This window comes from Paramormyrops kingsleyae, chromosome 24 (assembly GCF_048594095.1).
Source record: "Paramormyrops kingsleyae isolate MSU_618 chromosome 24, PKINGS_0.4, whole genome shotgun sequence".
In the NCBI taxonomy this organism is placed as follows: Eukaryota; Metazoa; Chordata; class Actinopteri; order Osteoglossiformes; family Mormyridae; genus Paramormyrops; species Paramormyrops kingsleyae.
The window spans coordinates 1,530,912-1,553,037 of NC_132820.1; the positions used below are offsets into that span (position 1 = coordinate 1,530,912).

Genomic DNA, 22,126 nt, shown 5'->3' on the forward strand with positions numbered 1-22,126 from the left:
TATATCTTCTCTTCTTTTTCTCCCAGCCATTGCCATGTCATTTTAGTTTAAGTCAGACAGACACCCACCAATGTATGCAAGATGTACTGTCGCATCTCGCGTCACAAGGTGAATCAGTATCTTAATTTTCAAATGTGCGTGTGCGTCTCAACGCGCCACGCACCAAGATTAATTCTGATTGGATCATTTCCAAAAACGTCCCTCACTCACATTTTCGTCTCGTTTTTATTAGTTAACGAAAATGTCAATATATTTTTATTATAGTTTTCGTCATCATCACTTAATTTTTATTTAGTTATCGTCTCGTTTTCGTCAGTGAAAATTTGTCGTTGACGAAAATTATAACGAAAATATTTCGTCAACGAAATTATCACTGGTGTCTGTTTACCCTTCATGTTCACAGAGACCCCAGTAGGAATCATCTGCTGTTGATCAGCACCCAAATGGAGGAACCTGCTTCTGAAATGACCCCCCCTGTGGGGTCTAAGGAGAGAGGAGCTGTGTCTGCAATGACCCCCCCTGTGGGGTGTAAGACAAAGAGGCCTGAGAGGTAACAGTGTTACAGCCCACTAGCATGCATGTGTCTGTGGGTCTATAGTTAGGCCATAAGGTAAAAGTAAACAGGGTTCCTAGCTAAGGCTGGGGGGCACATTAATATTTGTAGTTTAATAATAAAATACCTCAGCATTTCCCTTCTTTCCTCTTTCCTCGAAAATCAGCCAGTTCTTCTATTTTAGAGGCAACCATCACATCATCCCTCCTACCCTAAATGACCACATACTGTAACGCTGTAGAGAACAAATACAGATACAAACAAACTGGGAAAGAGGAACAGCAGCCAAGTCCAGTGACAGAGGCTGTAACAGTGATAACTAAACCTTTCATACAGGAATATTAACTTTATATGAGACGGTTTATTTCACATTAAAGCTAAAAGTCTGTTTGCATGAAGAGCTTCACGGCAGGTTAAGCAGAAGACTGATCAACTGAAGGTTTAATGTGATGCTGCTCACATTGTATGAATTATATTTATCCTTCTGAGACCCAAGAAAAAAAGTGCCATTCAATTTTAGGTTATTTGTGATTTTCTATGTCTTTGGAGGAAATGAGACATCTTTTTTCAAATGTATTTTTATTTTTAATTTCACAGCATGTCCTCTTTAGTGTACAAACAGGAATAAATACATTTCCTTACATCAGTGAAAAGATATATGCAAAAACAAAATGTCCACTGCAATGGACATAAATGAATGGGTGGGGTCTCAGGAGGTTATATAATGAGGATTTGTTTCCTCTCTCTGTTCACAGTGTCCTGATGGAGAGAGCAGGCTCACCTGCACCCAGCTGTGTTTCCATGAAGAGTGACAAGTCAATGGACCCCCCACTCAAATTCAGAGAGGGACCTTTTCATACAGATCAGAGGTAAATGTGCATTCAAACAAACACTGTTTAAAATACTCAGACTCTGTCAAAAGGCATACAGGCACACAAGCTATGAGGAAAATAGCTTTTCAAAGAATGCATCTTTTTTTATCTTTCACAAATGTTATTGTCTTTTTAACAGATGTTTTGTTTGTTTTCGATAAATTCATTTGAAGTACAGTAAAAGTATGAGGATTACTGAAAAGACTGACTTCCTGCGAACTGGAAGTTAGTTAATTGAAAATTGCATATAAGATTCATTAAAAATGACTGAATAGTACATTGTCTTCTGGGACGGATGTTTCTGTTTCAATAAAAAATAAATGCATTCTCATGGACTTAGATTATGCTCAGAATAAGGCTTCAGTTTTAACATGTTTAATGGAATGGTGTCAGTTAATAGCTAGCTGGGTTGTCCTGTTAATCCATCAGGAAAAAAAACAAACAATTGCTTTCTATCTTATGATTTGTGCACCGAGTTCAACCAAGGTAAATTTTGTCATGCCTACGTGGAGTGTACAGTCCAGATTTTGGGTCTGTTGGAATTTTTGTGAGTCGGGATGTGTCGACTGTGCCTGTGCAAGAAAACTATTTTCCCCTATTCTGGTGAAATTTTATTGCTGTACTCGTGCACCAGCCACGACTGTCTGTGTCGACTGACAAATGTAGCATCTATGCAGACCGTGCACTGACCATAACGGTGTAGGAATTATTAGCTCAGGTAAATTTTAATATCTCCACCAATATGTTTGAATTTATTAAAGTTTAATTAATTATTATTTAATGCTGATTATTAACCAATTGTTATGCTGAATGGTCGGCTCCTCCAAATTCAATTGCGGTATCCCTGTGAGTCTGTTAATGTGAGACTTAAATGGGATTCACTAATTACCAGTATCGCTTAGTAACCTGGGTTAGAAGGCTCGTACGGCGAGCTGCATCACCAGGTAATGTAACCGATTGGTAACGAAGCTCCCCTCACGGCCGATGAGAGAGAGTCTCGCGATGTTTCAGGCGAGTTTGAGGTTCAGAGCGTGTAGCAAGATCGCACAGAGGCAGGAACTTAGTGTGAGTACTCAATGACGGAGGCTGAAGTTGTGTAAAAGACATGCATTTATTCCTAACTAACACTACAACTAACAAAAGACAGACATTACACCTAATACACACAACAAACACGAAATAACGGAATAAAACAAACAATGTAATTATGAAAATGCAATGACCGGATTTAAATGAGTAACCTTAAAAGGAAATACTGTTCTGCAAAGCAAGACCAGTTTGTGGAAACACGACCCTAAAGTCATATAGCAGGGTTAACAGAACAGCATAGGTTGTTAGAATAAGAGGTTGGTTTACTTGGTTGCAGAGCAAAGGGGGGGGGGGGGGTCTTGGCAGTTGGTTGCAGAGGCTGATGATGATGATGGGATGATGGCACTCAGGACGGCGCGGCGTTTGGAGCAGTGGAGTGGAGCCCCTTGGATTCTCTCTCCTGGTGAAGCTTTGTCTTGGTTGCTGTTCTCTGTTTAGCTGGGCCTTGACTAGAGGGCTTCTTGTGGGCTTCTCTTCTCCTGGGCTGATGTTCTCTGCCTCTCTTCAGCCTGATGGGCTTTTCTCTGCTCCTTGATGATCTTTCTATTTCTCTGATGATCTTTTCAGCCCCCCTTTGTTCTGTGGTGCCAGGTTTTTATGGTCTAAAGTTCATGAATAGGGATGACCAGGAATTCGACTCCTGGCCCAATGGCTGGCCATCCATTTGGCAGGCTTTCAGAAGGGGGTCTGTATCAGTCCTTTTGGGATTTATGGCCCGACTGATTCTCCCTTTACTGATGATTTTCATTAAGCTAGTATAACTTTTCATACATCCACTTTCATGGTAACCACTGACCAGATTTGGAATCAGGAGTGATTGTCCATCAGTCTCACATCAAACATGCCATACCAGCTTCACAGGTTCACACCTCATACCATCTATATTAATTGATTAATAATTACTTATATTATGTATGTGACTGATTCACATCAGTATATGATACAGGTGTTTTGGGTTGCACCTCAACAGATGTTACACTTTGTGCAGACATTACATGACATATTCACATTAAAAGCAGCACATCTTGTCCTTAGATAGGCGTGGCCGTTAGTTTGTGGTAATATTAATATAAGTTGCACATCTGGACACAACATATCTTGATTGGTGTGACTTATCCCAATTGATCTTCTCCAAAATGGACAATGTACACCTTAATTCAGTTCTTTTAACATAGCATGTTAGAACAAAGAAAACTTGCTAACGGTCCACCAAGATCAGATAAGGACCACAAAGGAGTGTTGGAAGAGAAGAGGGGGGGTTGTTAAACAAAGAAAGAAGAATCTCTGAAAGTTAGGACACACTGGTTACACTAATTTTCCAGATTCTTCTGGTATACCATGAGAACATATATACAATGCTAGCTATACCTATTTATTTATTCAAATTTATATGTGTTCAAGTGCAAAGGGGTAAAATAGGTGATACTCCGTGAACATGGTTATAAGGGTGGCACACAAAACACTAAGATTGTCTAAGGACACATACAAACATAACGTATCTGTATATTGAGGCTAATAGTCGTATACCGGGTATACAAAAACCAACCTTACATGAAACTTTCTTTAGGGTGTTGGTCTGTTGGGTGAGTGGTATGTAAGGCAGGATGTCTGGGGAGGGGGTTGTGTGCCAAGTCGAGGGACCCCTGTCCTTGAGGTCCACTCTGCTGTCTGTAGGTTCCTAAATCTTTGGGCAATAAAAGTTGGAGTGCTGGCCTCCCTTGTTATCTGTGTGTGTGTGTCTGTGTGTGTTCGTGTGTGTGGGGTCACTAACCCCCCTTTGGTGCCTCTCGTACCAGGCTCGGCCTTGTCTCAGGCCACCTGGAATTTAAGCTCTGTGATATGTGCATGTGTAATCCTACAAGTTGGACCAATGACTAGGATGTTGACTGAATCATCTGAGAAAGGATGTCTACCTCCAACTCTCTATAATGCTAATATCGCATTAATTCATGGTACATTCATAAAAAGAACAGGCCTCTGAAAAAATGTGCCTCTTACAGACCCATCAGCTTAATTGGAGTAGACTGCAAGATTCTGGCGAAAGTACTGCCTATTAGATTGGGAAGGTTTCTCCCCTCTTTAATTAATCCAGACCAAACAGGTTTTATATTAAACAGCTACTCTAAAGCCAATATGCGACGCCTAATGAATGTTGTACAGTTTTCCCAAACCCATAAGACCAAGGCCCTGGTAATATCCTTAGATGCGGAAAAGGCGTTCGACTGGGTTGAGTGTAGGGCTGCAACTAACGATTATTTTGATAATCGATTAATCTGTCGATTACTTTTTCGATTAATCGATTAATCGGATGGGGGGGGGGCAAAAAACAATTTGATTTCCAGCAATTTTTAATAACCCAGTCTGTCTTTGTACAAAAGTTGTTTCCAGCAACTCACATAAAAAAACAAATGTATACTACATTAAGAGTATACAAAAAAAAATAATAATTTGTAGCAGCTGAATCAACGTAATGAAATACACAAAATCTTGTTTTATAAAGTGCAACCAGCATGGTGCTTTAGATAATGTATTCAGTACTCCAGTTTTTTAATGTAAAAGCACAGACTATCGCTGCTGCTACTAAGAATATTATGAAATAATTGTCTAATGTTATTTAATGTTGATACACATATATGACAGGGGGAGAGAGCACGCCAGCGAGTCTGTCTGCATTTATTACGGACAAATAAAGTAAACATTTATTGCGAAGAAAAAGCCTTTTCCGCATCTTACGCTAAAAATTACTGAGCAACGCAAATAAGACGATTGGTGACGAAAAACCCGTGAACAGCAGGCGGCAAATTTTGTTTTAAAACGTGTCCGGTTGTTTCAGCATACTACAGTGATGAACTGTAAATAAGATAAATAACATAAGGCTATTTAGTTAGTTTAATAAAAGGACAAAATATAAACCTGTTCTATCGGAAAGGTAGTCTTAAATGACTTCTGTTGCGATCTGGAGCTATATAGAAAATGAAATTAAATAAAATTAACTTGGGGCGCCCACTTAATAGAATGGTAGGGTAAACACGTTGTGGTATATGTAGCCGCATTTCTAGCCCCATAATAGCTGATTGTGTTGACAACCACGACTTCCCCTGCGTTCATTTAAACACATGTGCGTGTGTGAAGGGACGGGGCGGGTAACGCGGCCGGCAGTAACGCCATTGGTTGCAGTTATTAGTTATCCAATCCTACAGTAAACGGCTCATTAATAAGAATATTCTCAGAGTTATGGTCTCGAAATAAAATCCCGAGTCCATGACAAGAACGAGTACAAATACGGCTGATTCAAAGACAAGATCGAGACCTTCAAAAACTGGTCTTGAGTACTACAACATTTGATATTACTATACAGTAAATTTCTATCGTGAAGAAATGAAGCAGTGGTGTAGTGGTAACAAGAAATTTAAGGTTGGTAAACTATATGCACAGCAGTAAAAACGGTGGGTAACTATATCATTAACATTAGTGATCTTAAAAAAGGTGAGTAAAAGCTGTTTTGTAAATTTCAAAGGTGCGTAAATGGCGTTTATGTGCATTTACTTTTTTCTTTTATGGCGGTCGGCATCCAGCTTAATGGTACTTTACTGCTACCGCGGCTTTGGTTAGCTTACTGCTCCCAAATTAGGAGGTCGCCACTGTACTTATGTGTATAATAACGTAGACCCAACTAATCGATTATTAAATTAGTTGGCAACTATTTTAATAATCGATTTTAATCGATTAAATCGATTAGTTGTTGCAGCCCTAGTTGAGTGAGAATATCTTTTTGATGTTCTGCAGAGGTTTAGACTGGGTGAAGACTACATCCGCTGGATAAGTGTATTATATAAATCTCCCACTGCCAGGATCCTTATCAACGGATGTGCCTCCGAATTATTCCCCCTTCGTAGAGGGACGCGACAGGGTTGCCCCCCATCTCCACTCCTTTTTGCAATGGCAATTGAGCCACTGGCAGAGGCTATTAGAAGACAAAGGGAAATAACTGGTATTAAACCAGGAGAAATAGATCACAGAATTGCGTTATACGCTGATGGCATCCTTTATCCCGACCCTCAAATGGGAGAAAGATTTACTCCTCAACACAGACTCTAAGTTTTGGATACAAATATGCTCAAACACATTGGGAATGACTGAGAATGCCAGCTTACAGCTGATACAGTATGAGATTCCTCATAGAACAAACTACACATGACAAAGGCTGTTCCAGATGGGTATCAGGGTTACTGATAGATGCGCAATCTGCATGAATGACTCTCTCGATAATTATTTGCACACTATGTGGTACTGCACACCTGTTAAATTCTGGCTGAAGATTTGTGAAGAACTAGGTGATCCCACTAACACTAATATGGGCACAAAAGAAACATCGCACATGCTCCTCACTGTCCTAACCATCGCCAAAAAAAACAATCCTTTTGAACTGGAAGTCAAAAGAGAAATTAACCATAATGCAATTTAAAAATCTACTGCTTGATCACATTTCTATGGAGAGAATGTCTGTCTGTACAAAAAAATCAGCTGACAGATTTTGAATACACTTGGACCCCAATAATTAATTTCATCACGCAGTGTTGTTGGGGGTAATGGGGGTTCGCTGCTCTGGCCTCCGAGCTGGAGCCGGGCGTCCTGGTTATTGCAGGTCTCTGGCTTCCCACCAGCTGGGGTCACGGGGTCGCTGTCCCTGGGCGGCTGCGGGTCTGACCTGTGGGGGGAGGCGTTGGGGGTTCAGGGGCTTCGCCCTTCCGGGGTGGGGGTGCACTCGGGAGAATGTGGGAAGCTATCTGCTTAAGCAAGAAATCCTGCTTAAGCAATCCTGCTTAACTTAAATAATGCTGTACTGAAGGTTTAATGTGATGCTGCCCACATTACATGAATTATATTTATATAATGAGGATTTGTTTCCTCTCTCTGCCCACAGTGTCCTGATGGATAGAGCAGGCTCACCTGCACCCAGCCATGTTTCCATGAAGAGTGACAGGTCAATGGATCCCCCACTCAAATTCAGAAAGGGACCTTTTCCTACAGATCAGAGGTAAATGTGTAAACAAACACTGTTTAAAATACTCAGACTCTCAGTCAAAAGGCATACAGGCACACAAGCTATGAGGAAAATACCGTAAAAGAAAGTACTTTTTTAACTTTCACAAATCTTGTCATCTTTGAGACTTTACTGAAAATTCCCCAAAGATTTAACATGATCCTGCCCACTAGGGATACATCGATCTAACTTTTTCAGTTCCGATACCAATACCTGGGCTTTGGGTGTCGGCCGATCCCGAGTACCGATCCGATACCGGTGATTAATTAATAAGACATATGTCACACTATGGAGAGGAGATGGAGATTATATTTAAGTAGACTGGCTTAAATATTTGACCTAAATATCTCATTTTGGAAGACAATGTAAAAAATACGCACACAAATATGTACAGTATAAGCTGAATTACTTACTATTAACATAATACTAACAACCTGGTAACAGTAAAGTGACAGAAATTCCAATTCCAATGTAAGTAATGTTATAAGTATAGTTTCAGGTGCAGCAACCTTCAGGAATTAAAATTGCAGTGTACAACAATAGAAGTGTATTAAATGAAAACCCCGCACTTTGAGGGTCGCCTCTCGCGTCCAGTCAGTGTGCAGTTAAACTCAAAAGCGATAATGGGCACATGTCAGAGATCCAGGTATCAGTGGTGAAGCTAATCGCTGGTACATCTTTTATCATTTGTGATACAGGTTCCCATACTTTTTTGTACAGCTGACGCAGAGCGGTCTCAGAAACATATTTCCGTCATGTCAAACTGTACCATGGTTCAAAGAGTTCAATCGGGCAGCGGAATCCCTCATTTTCTACAACTACGATGGGTTGCTCATCCAGAACAATCAATTCGAGTACCTTTTCTGTTATTTTTCTTGCTTTTACAGTATTGCTGGGGAGTTCCTCGCGCCTTTGCAGTGCTGCCTGTAGAGTTACCTGCCTCGTCAGTCCCCTGTTTTTGTTCTGTTCAGCTCCTCACACTCTTTGGCATGACGCTTCTGGAGGTGCTTCATTAAGTTGGTCGTGTTATACTTTGCAGTGCTGCCTGTAGAGTTACCTGCTTCGTCAGTCCCCTGTTTTTGTTCTGTTCAGCTCCTCACACTCTTTGGCATGACGCTTCTGGAGGAGCTTCATTAAGTTGGTCGTGTTATACTTTGCAGTGCTGCCTGTAGAGTTACCTGCTTCGTCAGTCCCCTGTTTTTGTTCTGTTCAGCTCCTCACACTCTTTGGCATGACGCTTCTGGAGGAGCTTCATTAAGTTGGTCGTGTTATACTTTGCAGTGCTGCCTGTAGAGTTACCTGCTTCGTCAGTCCCCTGTTTTTGTTCTGTTCAGCTCCTCACACTCTTTGGCATGACGCTTATGGAGGAGCTTCATTAAGTTGGTCGTGTTATACTTTGCAGTGCTGCCTGTAGAGTTACCTGCTTCGTCAGTCCCCTGTTTTTGTTCTGTTCAGCTCCTCACACTCTTTGGCATGACGCTTCTGGAGGAGCTTCATTAAGTTGGTCGTGTTATACTTTGCAGTGCTGCTGCCTCCCCGCGAAACATTGGCTCTGCAGATATTGCAAACCGCCGTGGAACTTGTTGGCGTAGCAAGTGTGAAATACCTCCACACAGATGACAGTTTGTCGTTAGCTCCTTCCATGCTGTTAGCTGTTCTTGTAGCTTTTCTTAACAAAACGTGCTGGTTTAATTACAGAGTTTGCTCACGCATGACGTAGCTTCTGCACGTGTACGAATACAGAAAAACTTTATAATTTAATCAAATAGATTGGTCCCATAGATCGGCCCAATGCCACCGATATCCGATCCACTTATTTAAGCCTTTAACCGATAAAGGTATCGGATCGGTGCATCCCTACTGCCCACATTACGTGAATTATATTTATATAATGAGGATTTGTTTCCTCTCACCGTCCACAGTGTCCTGATGGAGAGGATAAAAGCTTCCCAAAGAATGCATCTTTTTTAACTTTCACAAATCCTATTGTCTTTGAAAATTTAAACAGTAGTTTTGCTGGTGTTCAATATAAACTTCATCTGAGGTAAAAGGATGAGGATTAATGTAAAGACTGACTTCCTGTGAGCTGAAATTAGAAGTTGCTTAATTGAAATTTCATTGCTGTACTCGTGCACCAACCACGACCGTCTGTGTCGACTGATAAGTGCATTATGTATGCAGACCGTTCACTGACCATAATGACATGTGGCAAAGTGAAGTGTGAACTGGGCTTAATGGTCATAAGCAGAGAAGATCCTCAGTAGAACTTCTTAGCTCACCAACAACACATTATGCGGTATTTTGTGTATAAAAGCACCGTAGCAACACGTCTACAGATAGTGGTTTGACATTGCTGGTAGTGTGACACCAGTGATTCGCCAGTAGTACGGTATTGCTGGGGTTTTTTCTCTGATGGCCTCGCTGCTTGTCACAGAGAGTGGGTTTGGTTGCCACCTGCTTCATATTGATAAATAAAACTTTGTATCCTGTTTTGAACCAACATGAGACGCGACTGAAAGTTGCAGCACTGATTGCTGGTGTCTGTGACTGTAAGCGCCTGCATTCTGTATGTCCCACTGGATCACGATGCTTCAAGGCGTGAAATAAGTTTGTAGTATTTCCAGTTTTAGTCGGCACATGTTTTACAGTTACAAACACAGCACCAGTCTGTTGTGTCTTAAGCTTCTTTAAACTGCCAAAGTATCACAGCACCACTGATGTCTTTTTACCTGGTTTATCCACAATATCTGCGTTTTAACCCTCTGGAGTCGACGGCATCATCGGTGATGCCGCGTATCTTTCTTGTATATTTCAGTTCATAACTCGCTGAAATCTTATTATAGAAACGTGAAAAAAACGCTGAAAAAAGTTAAAAGTAGTACAGACACTAACTTTAGAAGGGAAAATGTATAAAGAGTGACTTTGCAGTGGCTCGACATTTTTCCAAAGTTGTCCACAAGAAGGTTGGAGCAACACAAATATTACGAAGACTGCATAAATGGATACTTTGTTAAATGTTTGCTTTTCTTCCGTTTCAGTTATTCAACAATTGCATATATTGCAGGGAGGGGAGGCCATAAATATCATAGGACTGGAAGATATTAATATCAACATATCATGTTATGCACATGCAGTTCTTACACCACTAGTCAGCTAAATTAAGATCAGGCTTTTTTCACTTTCAGCTCTGTATGGTCATTATAACGCGGGGAGTTTACGTTTTTGCTCTGTCATCAGTTTTTGGAATTTTAATTATTCCTTTTCAAGATGCAAGCACAGGTAAAACTACCTGCTCAGCATCTCTGCCTGACGCCCCTGTGACGGTGCCGCTTGGCTGCAGGGACGTCAGCCGGGAGCCTCCCTTCACAGGTGTTTCGCTCCTTTAATCCCGGAACATCTCAGGGTGGTGGAGCAGCGAAAGGGGCGTCTCCCTAATGCTCCCCGCAGCCTGCCCTGAGATCCCTCTCTCCCCCGCGCCGTGTCCTTCCTTCATAGCCAGAGCCAGAAGCTCCCTTGCTCTGCCTCATGGGCTAGATCTTGCATTGCTCTCCTATTCCTGTGGCCTGTGAGACCAAAGGTGTTCAGGAGCCGCTGCATGGATGTTCCAGAAAAGCCCCTGCAGGGGGAGAGGCAGCGGGGGGGAGGCAGTGGGGGAGGCCGAGCCATTTCCTGATGTAATTGTTGGCCTTTGCTTCCAGTTTCAGGACTGTTGTCATGGTGATCTCACACAGCTTCAGCGGCCACATTATGAGTTGGTACAAGGTGACCTGGTAACACCAAACCTTGAATTTTCCGGGCAGGGAGCACTGATTGATCGTGTGAAGGCCGTCCAGGAGTTGGGTTGTAACAGCTATGGCCATATGCTTGTCAGAAAGATCAGCCGTATATAGCCTTCCGAGGCTTCACACTGGTCCTTCCACTACCCGGGGAATCCTTTCGCCATCCACGGTGAAACAGATATTGTCATTCCTAACCCCCTTCCGGATTGAGAGGCTACGGGACTTTGTGGGCTTGATTTTCATGCGGGCCCATACCAGCACTTCCTCCAGTCTTTCGGAGTCTTGCTGTGCACGCTGCTGTTTGGAGGAGTGTGGTGACATCATCCATGTAACTCCGTATGGGCGGGAGTCTTTGGCCTGTTTGGACTTTGTCCCTCCAACCATTTGTCTCCCACCTATCAGGATGATCTCGAATGCAAACGTAAAGAGGATGGGAGAGATGGATCATCCCATTGCTATTCCCTTCTCCAGCTGGTGCCAGGCAGTTGTGATGTCCCAGGTTGTGTAGCAAACATATAGGCTATTGAAGTAGTTTGCTATCAGCTTCTGGATGCTTGATGGTACATGGAAAAACTCCAGGGCGAACGTGATGAGCTGGTGGGGAACTGAGCCGAAGGCGTTTGCGAGGTCTAACCAGACAACATGCAGGTCCGACTTGCTGTGCCTGGCTCTCTGTGTTTGTTCCCAGATCATCGTAGCGTGTTCCACGCAGCCAGGGAGCCCAGGGACGCCTGCCTTCTGGCAACCAGTATGGATGTCATTGTTGACCAGGAGGAAGTTGGTCAGGCATTTAGCCAGGATTAATCTAATATATGTTTAAACCTCAGTTTAAAATTTCCCTTCCACAGTTTTTGCATGAGCGCTACATGCGTTCTCTGTGACAATCATAATCATTTTCATTCTTGCTGCTTATACAAATTTGTGAAAAATGTATGTTGAACTTGTCTGAATTGAATTTTTGATATATAAATACACCAATTTCTTACAACAAAATAATAAAATAATACCGTGCTGTCCTAGTATATTATACAAAATATTTTATCCCATGTTCCTGCTATTTTGTATCTGTTCTGATGTTCTTCTGATCTGTTCTTCAAATTGCAGTTTAAGATTTGGGTCTTTCATTTGTCCACATATCCATTATTATTACTTTTATTTTTTGTTTTATTTAGTTTATCATTGTTTTCTGATTTCGCCACTTTTTCAAGAGGCAGTTGTATTGTGTTTCAGAAGCAGGCTACTTGCATAACCATAACCAAAGACAGCATTTCAAGTCCCACCCCAAAGTATCAAAGTACCAAAAATGTTCCCCAGCTGGTTTGGCACTTTCAGTGCTGGAACCTTTAGTTCCTACAAACGTTCACATAGAGCCGATTGAACTCCTGTGCAGTGACTCTCTCAAGGCAAAGTATGACCCTGTGGGTGCTGCTCCGTTCCCACATTTCATCCCGAGACTTTGCCTTGTCTCTCCGCCTATAAGCTGCTCAGACGGCCTGCACATGCGGCAGCACATGATGAAGTGATTTGAGGTGTGATGAAGATGAACAAAACGTCACACAGGAATCATCTCTGTCAGTATGTTTACATGCACACCAAGAAAAACTAATTATTTTGTTAGTCTGACTAAACCCAGACTTTTAAAGTGCATGTAAACGGCACTACCCCCCCTCAAGGATATTTACACTGGCAGACTGCACCAGTAACAGAGCCAGTAACATCATCACAGGCTCCTCACACCCTGGACGCTACCTTTTCTCCCCCCTCATCCCAAGAAAGGTTATTCAGGGGAACTGGACTTGTTTAGTTCCTTGAAGACGTTCCGCCCTTCAATCCAGAGGGCTTTCTCAATTCTGACTGACTGTTTAGAGTAGCAGGTTTATAAATACTGTGGAGCCCTCAAGTCGTTAATACTCGATGGTCACCTGTGGGTTGTTGTATCCCCTGGCTTTCATGTATGTCACTGTGACCACCTGGGCCAGGGTGTGAATGACTGTGAAACCGTCTGGGTGAAGTTGAAAGAACAGCATTGTAAGTGGGTGATAAATTATACCTAAGGCCGCCTCCTCTGTTTAACGAGGGTCGTTTTCTTGCAGTAAACTGCTTCTCTCACACCTCGTTTGAACCAGTCAGCCTCCCGGTTTAGAATCTTAACGTCCTGGTCATCAAAGGAGTGGCCCTTGTCTTTCAGATGTAGGTGAACTGCTGAGTCTTGTCCTGATTGGCTGGCTCTTCTGTGCCGTGCCATGCGTTTATGGAGCTGCTGTTTGGTTTCTCCTGTGTACAGATCTGTACATTCCTCACTGCACTGAACTGCATATACTACGCTGCTCTGTTTGTGTCTGGGTGTTTTGTCTTTGGGGTGGACCAGTTTCTGTCTCAGTGTGTTGCCTGGTGTGAAATGTGTAGCACGGCTACAACTGACAGGGAAGAGAACAAACGTAAGAGTGTTATCATCCCTTATGCTGCAGGGGTGGCTGAATAGCTCAGGAGGATTTTCACAGCATCCCTGTACATTTCAAACACATTGTACTCAGACACTCACACTGTAAGAGGACGGCTGTTTGTTTTTGTGTGTTGTTCGTATTTCTTATTTATTACTTTAACTTAAACTGCTAAACAGAGAGCTGCTGAACTGTTTTTTCGCTGTTTTTGTAATAGTGACAGTAAAGGTCTGTCTGTCTGTCTGAACTTAATTTTTGATGTAAGAAATACTGGTGTATTTATATAATAAAATAATTCTGTGCTGTCTGTCCGTCCGTCTGATGATAAACTGATAAACTGAGTTTATCATTTGCTCAATTTAGTTGTCTGTGTCACACCCCGCTCCGTCCGATCCTAATGTGTGCCACGCCCCCTCGTTAACCTCATGTGGAATCCCAGTGTTTTACAGCTGTTTCGGATTGTTGTCATTAGTTCAGTGTATTTAGTCCGCGTTTCCGTTTGTATCCCCAGTCCGGTCATTGACGTTGTTTTGTTGCGTGCTTTGTGTGTTTGGCATTAAACTCCGTATTCCCCGATCCCTGGCTTCCGTTCGCCTGATTCCCCGATCCGTGCGGCACGCACCGTGACAGTCTGTCCAGTATAGTTGTTTATGTACGACAATTACACATGGTGTTGGCATAACTGTGTAGTTAATTTAGCAGCCATAACTGTGTAGTTAATTGTACATCCATTACTGTGTAGTTAATTTTACATACATAACTGTTGTTGGCTGCATTAGTTGATATTAGTTGTGCCAGTTTGATTTTATTTGTCGATCCAGACATACAGCATTTCTTTCTAATTTAGATCGAGTTTTTAAATGAATGGAGAAAATATTTTTACAATGCATCAACAATTGAATCATGGACAGAACATAAACACTTTTGTATTTTTTTAAGGTCTATTGTTTGTAAAAATGTTGATATTGAGCTTCCTGTCAGAGACCATCATAAATTCTCAGGATATTTACTCAGTTTGCTGTCTGAGGATGGTGAATGAAATGTTGTTAGTTAACTCTACTAATTAAGCTGAAATCTGTTTGAAATCAAGTTAAACTCTCTGAAAGCCATTGAATACAAAGGGCCACATATCAAACTGTCTGTCCTGCCTGCTGTGTATCTCTGTGTGGTGGAGCAGGATGTCACTGGATCTCTTCTGCTGTTATGAGAAGATTGATGTTATGAAGCCACCCTAATGAATAAAGCTTAAAAAGGCATCTTACACCTTTACACATTAAAATACACCACTAGGTTATTCTGTGTCAGCAGCAAGAGCACTTTTAATGGGACCATTACAGACTTTCTGTTACACTTGTGTAGATGATTTGAGGTCTTTATATTTCTGCCTTATTCACAGAGACCAAATGGAAGGATGCAGTTCAGATCTACAGGAGAAACCGGGTTTATCTTCCATATTGAAGGTTTGTATTCATTGCTGATATATATTTTCTGAAGTGTTGTGTGAATTGGCTAAAAATTTATACAGCTGTACAATAAGAAACTAATCGTGTTAAAGAAAAGATATTCAACCCTACGATTCACAAATGAAACTATGAAATGGTTTAGTTCAAGTAGCAATTATTAACTGTGATGGTTTATTTTAGTCACTAGAGGAAAATGCTGTGAGGTTCCTGAAGGATGAGCTGAAGAAGATCACGAGGTACCTAGACCAGAATTACCCAGAATGCTCTGAGCCTCAGCTGGAGGAGGACAATGACCTGGACAGTGATGGTCAGATGCAGAAGACCTGTGGTAGAGAAGGAGCTCTGAAGATCACACTGTACATCCTGAGGGCCATGGAGCAAAATGATCTCGCTGACCTACTGGAGAAGAGTAAGAGCTGAATCTCATTCTCTGTGTGTTTGTTTGGCAAAAAAACATGTATTACATTTCAGTTTATCATTTACTTTAATTTGATTTAGTTTTGCTTACATGAGTAAAAATATGTTTTTTGAAAAGTCTGTGCATTTACCTCTCATTTAATTTCAGGGCATCTTCTGTTACAATGTCATCGCAGAATCAAATGTAACCTGAAGAAGAAATTTGACTGTGTATTTGAAGGGAAAGCTAAGGAAGGACAGCCAACACTTCTCAGTGAGATTTACACAGAACTCTACATAACTGAAGGTGGGACTGGAGGAGTCAATGATGAACATGAAGTGAGACAGATTGAAACAGCATCCAAGAAAAGGCTAACAGAAGATACTACAGTCAAGTGCAATGATATATTTAAACCCTTATGTGGGCGTGAGACACCTATCAGAACTGTACTCACTAAAGGGGTGGCAGGTATCGGGAAAACAGTCTCTGTGCAGAAATTTATTCTCGACTGGACAGAAGGAAAAGCAAACCAGGATGTTCACTTCATATTTGCTCTTCCTTTCCGGGACCTGAATTTGATTAAGGATGAATACAGTCTGACTGATCTGCTTCACCGCTTTGTCCCAGAACTGAAATCATTTGAATCCACTGAGCTGTTTAGGCACAAAGTCTTGTTCATCTTTGATGGTCTGGATGAGTGTCGCCTTCCTCTAGATTTTCAGAACAATGAGAGCTGGTTTGATGTAACGAAGAAAACGTCACTGGATGTGCTGTTGACTAACCTCATTAAGGGGAATCTGCTTCCATCCGCTTTCCTCTGGATAACCTCCCGGCCTGCAGCAACCAATCAGATACCTCCTGAATGCATCCACCAGGTGACAGAGATACGAGGGTTTGGTGATGCCCAGAAGGAGGAGTATTTCAGGAGGAGATTCAAAGATCAGAGCCTGGCCAGCAGGATTATCACACATGTGAAATCTTCAAGGAGCCTCTTCATCATGTGCCACATACCTGTGTTCTGCTGGATTTCAGCCACTGTCCTTAAGAGGCTTTTTAGTGAGACTGACAGGGGAGAAATTCCAAGGACTCTGACGGAAATGTACACACACTTCCTGATCTTTCAGACAGGTTTAAAAAATGACAAGTACGTGAAAAACAGTGAAACCAAGCTTAAGAAAAACAGCAAGAAATTCCTTTTAAAACTGGGGAAACTGGCTTTTGACAACCTTGAGAAAGGCAATCTCATATTTTATGAGCAAGATCTGACAGAGAATGACATTGATGTCAGTGAAGCTTCAGTTTACTCTGGAATGTGTACAGAAGTCTTTAAGGAGGAATGTGGGTTGTATCAGGAGAAGGTGTACTGCTTTGTGCATCTGAGCATCCAGGAGTATCTCGCTGCTTTATATGTGTTTCTGTCAAACTCATCAGCTGACCTGCTGAAGACTGCAGTGGATCAGGCATTAGAGAGCAAGAATGGACACTTGGACCTCTACCTCCGCTTCCTCCTGGGCCTCTCAACAGACTCCAGTAAGACTCTGTTACAAAGGCTACTGGGAGAGACAGGAACCAGCTCACATGACATTAAAGAAACAGCCCAATACATCAAAGAGAAAATAAAGGACAATTTATCTTCAGAAAGGACCATCAACCTGTTCCACTGTCTGAATGAGCTGGGTGACAATTCTCTAGTAGAGGAAGTACAAAGATACCTGAATTCAGGACGTCTTTCAGCAGAAGTCCTCTCACCTGCACAGTATTCAGCTCTGGCCTTTGTGTTACTGATGTCAGATGAGGAGCTGGATGTGTTTGATCTGAAGAAATTCGTCAGATCAGATAAGGGGCATTGGAGGCTGCTGCCTGTGGTCAAGACATCTAGGACAGCTCTGTAAGTGATGATGTGGAAACGTATCTTGTCTGACAGTAACAGATTAACATTGTTTAAAATATGTAAGATATACAATTTATTTCTCCTTGTGCATTAATACCTGGGCTGGTTTTTTTTTTTTTGATAATCTGGGACCCAGATTTTATAATGACTGAAGGTAGTGATGTAGTAAAACACAAAGTGACATTTCCATGACCATCCAGTGTGCATCCTGACCTGCTATACAAACAAAGGGGGTCTTTATCTGGGGTAGGATCAGAGCATTTTGGTCGGTACCATAAAAGTACCGAAGTTCGATATCCAGCCCTACTTTGGGGAAACCTGGCAGAACGATGGCTGACGACTGCAGTGGAAGCTGTTTCATTGGTCTGAATATATTACGGGAAGATTCATATATAATTTTCACATGCATCGTTAATAATACAGAGTACCATGAACTATGTGTAAGTTGTGTCTTAAAATGTTTTCTTTTCCAGGTTGGACAGCTGTAATCTCACAGATAAATGCTGTGAGGTGCTGGCTTCAGCTCTCAGATCAAACTCCTCACCCCTGAGAGAGCTGGACCTGAGTAACAATGACCTGCAGGATTCAGGAGTGACGCTGCTCTCTGCTGGACTGGGGGATTCAAACTGTAAACCGGAGATACTGAGGTCAGTATTACTGGGTATTCCACACTTTTAACTAATTATTGAAAGGAGTCGCTTTGTATGAAAGTAGTCACATTTACTTAAAAGTAACACTTGTATTGGTGAGGTGATCTTATTTATCTGAGATTTTTTGTCCATCTCTCTGCAGGCTGTCAGGCTGTAGAGTCACAGAAGAAGGCTGTTCTTCCCTGGCTTCAGCTCTGAGGTCAAACCCCTCACACCTGAGAGAGCTGGATCTGAGCTACAATCACCCAGGAGACTCAGGAGTGAAGCTGCTCTCTGCTGTACTGGAGGATCCCAGCTGTAAACTGGAGAAGCTGAAGTGAGTACAGAGTGTGTGTCTGACACGCTACAGATACTTATGCATGTATGTGCAGAAGAGGCACCAATAAATAAATGGATACAGCAGCACTATGTCATTCTGCTTCTCCTATAGTGTGGACCACAGTGGAGAGTGCAGGACCAGACCAGGCTTACAGAAATGTAAGTGTGTTTGCAGGTTTTTATTAATAATACCATCAATACTATGTTATGGTTGTATTCACACATTTGTTGTATTGAGTGTGTTTTCTGCACTGTATGTAGATGGATTTCCATGTTTATGTTTAGGTGAGTTTCTGTGTGTGTCATTTCAGACAACATCCAAATGAGAAAAACAAAACATCAAAATCATCACCAAAACACTATTCATTCATTTATACATAAAAATATATATTTTTTACAAATACTTTATCACTGCTCATATCATCTTTGTGTTTGTGTTGGAGCGTAATATGGTTAAAATATATTCTTTTTCACAAAAAAGAATCCTTTGCATTTGTTCTTTTTGCACATGCCGTGAGTGTATGTGTTTCCTGTGTAAGATTCGTTAGTATTGTCCTAAGACGGCACCCATAGGCAGTGATACCGGACTCTCTCCTCCAGTGTGAGATGCGAATTTGCATTTTTACAGGGTGGTTCTGGAACACTCCTTAATATTCATGAGAGAATATTCCTGATTGGCCAGGGAATGCCTTAGACCAGGGGTGCCCAAATCCAGTCCTGGAGGGCCAGAGCCCTGCACATTTTTGGGTTTCCGCTCATTTAACACACTTGATTCACTCCTTGTGCTAATTACCACACAACTCTTGACCTGAGTCCTTTATGGCGGAACAGGGAAAGAACTAAGCTACACAGGGCTCTGCCCCCCCAGGACTGGATTTGCGCACCCCTGCCTTAGACAGAAAAAAACAGGCGACACATATCGATGTTAACTGACCAATCAGGTAGTGCTCCTCTGATAAATATTAATGAGCCAGCCAATCATGTAATGTTTCTTATGAATTTTAATAAGATTTCACGAACCACGGTGCTAAAAGAAATTTGCGCCCGGGACACACTGGATGTGCGGCGATTTCTTTTCGGCATCGATGTTAACAGATTAGAGCGGCCACGTGCCTGGGCGAAATTTCGGGGCTCACGCCTCGCGGCAGCGGCGCTGCATCTATAGTCACGCACGCGGTAAGCGGTTCTCTACGGAAGCGTATTGCATTCATCTGAAAAACAATCAATTCTGTTTTTTCCGAATTAATGAAATAACCATCCTGTTTTTCTGAGTAATATTTTCCTTTTTTTTCATGTTGCACGATCTGTGTAGTTTAATCCGCTTTTATTGATGGTTTGTAGACGGTATTATCATTAGTTTGCCGACTTTGCGCGGCACCTATTCCGCCCCGCTTGACACCGCAGTGTTTCTTCCGGATCAGTAGATACAGTATGACACGCTTCACGGAAATAAGCCGATGCATGTGAAATGCATTCAGAGCGGCTTTGCTGTGACTACAGACCATGTCAGACAATCGCTGTAAATACTGGAGCGCAACTCCGGCGCCGGAATCGTCTTCGGAGGCGTTTGTATCAGAATCCAGGTCCAAACCTTTATTAAATATCACTTTAAATATGTAATAATATTACTTATATTCTGTTATCGATGGTCATTTTCGAAGGTAAATACAGGTAGAAATACAGAGAGCAGCGAGGCGGCCGGTGTGTTCCGGCTTTAGCGGGGAGAAAGAAGTTCGTCTTCAAAGTAAATACACTGACTTTTAGTATTAATATCTGGTGCCGTTTTGTGGTAAATATGCTTGTGGTGAATGTGTCTGATGAATGTCGCTGCTTTGTAATTTTATTTACCCGTAATTAAGCTGTTAGTTTAGCTCGCGCCGCATCTTGGCGGCTCTTCCCGCCCGCGTCGCGCGCCGTCCGACATTTCCTGAGCTATTTCATAAACTTCAGTTCCCGCTTCGTTCGGGGAAGCTGTGCTGTTTTATATTGTACAGAAACATAAAGTACAGGCTGCCTGATGGTATTAATAATTCTCCCTCCTGCCTACAGACTCCTGCCAGCTGACGCTGGACCCCAACACAGCAAACAGCCGCCTGTCTCTGTCAGGGGGGAACAGGAAGGTGACATGGGGGGCAGAGCAGCCATATCCTGATCATCCAGAGAGATTTAACCAGCGCCCCCAAGTTCTGTGCAGAGAGAGTCTGACTGGCCGCTGTTACTGGGAGGCTGAGTGGGATGGAGGTGGAGCCCTGATAGGAGTGACTTATAAAGGGATCGGGAGGAAAGGAAGGAGTGACTGTCGGCTTGGATTCAATGACAAGTCATGGGGTCTGTACTGTGATCCTGACAGATACTCTGTCTGTCACAATAATAAACAGACTCTCATACCCATAGAGCCCTCAGGCTCCCGCAGAGTAGGAGTGTATCTGGACTGGGGGGCTGGTGCTCTGTCCTTCTACAGAGTCTCCTCTGATGGACTGACCCCCCTGCACAGATTCACCTCCTCATTCACTGAGCTCCTCTATCCAGGGTTTTATGTTAATTATAACTCCTCAGTGTCACTGTGACGTGTTGCTGGTTCTCCTGGCAAAAAGGTAAAATCTCTGCTTTTTAACCTTTATAATCCTTTTTACTCTGAAATGTATGTTTGACAAAAATAAGTTTTTCTCCCTGAATAAAATGTAACTAAATATAATCCTGATGAGTGGGGGGGGGCTTTCCCCCTCCGCTGTATATGTACATTTTATATATTTATGTCTATTTACTGTATTTCCTCCCTGTTCAATGACAATAAAGGCTTTCTGTTCTGTCCTATTAATGTCCTGCTTCAGCGTCACCCAAAGCATAACTGAGTCACATAATGAAACCACAGTCTGCTGGATTAAATTAAATAAATTCACTTTACTACTAACACAATAAGAGTAAATCAGTGTAAATAATGATCATTTAACTGGAGACATAACAGAAAAATATAATTATATCCTGTTACTGCTCTTGTTCAGTGGATTAAAGTAAAGAAAATTATTATTAATTTATGTGATTAAATAATAAAGTGTCTTTTATTAGATAAATACCCCCCCCCCCCACTGTAAAAGATCTGGTTATGGCAGGTGCCCATGCACCCTTACCCCCCCACTGTAAAAGGTACCCCCCCCACGTGCCTGACACACAGAAATTGATACATTGTCACCGATCGGCAAAAGCCACTAAATTTACCTACATGCATTATTATTAATAACAGACATGTAAGACTATCCACAGACATCCATTAAGCAATCCGCCATTGGATCCATTATCTATTGCAGATTCACATTCTATACAGTGACTGTAGTCTGTTATAATGTCTCTCTATGAAGCTGCAGCCATATTTCTTACATCCACTGGACACGTTAATTGCTGACCCACGACTGCACACCGTCACACAGCTCCAACCTCTTCATTAAGTTTGCGGACGACACCACTGTGGTGGGTCTCATTAGCAATAGGGATGAGACTGATTACAGAAGCGAGGTGAGCCGCCTGGCCGTGTGGTGCGGAGTCAACAATCTCTCTCTGAATGTGGAGAAGACGAAGGAGATTGTTGTTGACTTCAGGAGAGCGCACACTCAGCACGCCCCTCTGACCATTAA

General features: G+C 42.2%; 2 protein-coding genes across 4 annotated transcripts in view; both read left to right on the forward strand.

Annotated features, from left to right (window-relative positions):
* The first annotated feature begins 458 nt into the window (after nt 1-458).
* The window catches only part of LOC140582249 (NLR family CARD domain-containing protein 3-like), a 136,764-nt gene continuing 115,096 nt past the window's right edge, over nt 459-22,126 (forward strand). For 2 of the 3 annotated variants that reach the window (XM_072706483.1, XM_072706481.1), the window contains exon 1: nt 467-550. In XM_072706483.1, the coding sequence (XP_072562584.1) occupies nt 510-550 (41 nt within the window). In that variant the 5' untranslated portion in view covers nt 467-509. Of the gene's footprint in view, nt 551-1,308; nt 1,423-15,174; nt 15,239-15,421; nt 15,651-15,806; nt 17,527-18,002; nt 18,177-18,321; nt 18,496-18,609; nt 19,280-22,126 lie in introns of those variants that run through there. The other variant, XM_072706482.1, reaches the window with a different exon arrangement.
* Nucleotides 19,688-21,308, forward strand: LOC140582251 (stonustoxin subunit beta-like). Its single transcript, XM_072706485.1, has 2 exons — nt 19,688-20,080; nt 20,547-21,308. The coding sequence occupies exons 1-2, from the start codon at nt 19,966-19,968 to the stop codon at nt 21,062-21,064; spliced, it is 633 nt and encodes a 210-aa protein (XP_072562586.1). The 5' UTR covers nt 19,688-19,965; the 3' UTR covers nt 21,065-21,308.

Bases quoted from the DNA above. Each gene is read 5' to 3' on its own strand.
- LOC140582251 (XM_072706485.1), top strand. From the start codon at position 19,966: ATGCATTCAGAGCGGCTTTGCTGTGACTACAGACCATGTCAGACAATC. The intron at 20,081-20,546 runs GTCCAAACCTTT...TCCTGCCTACAG, and splicing joins GCGTTTGTATCAGAATCCAG to ACTCCTGCCAGCTGACGCTG.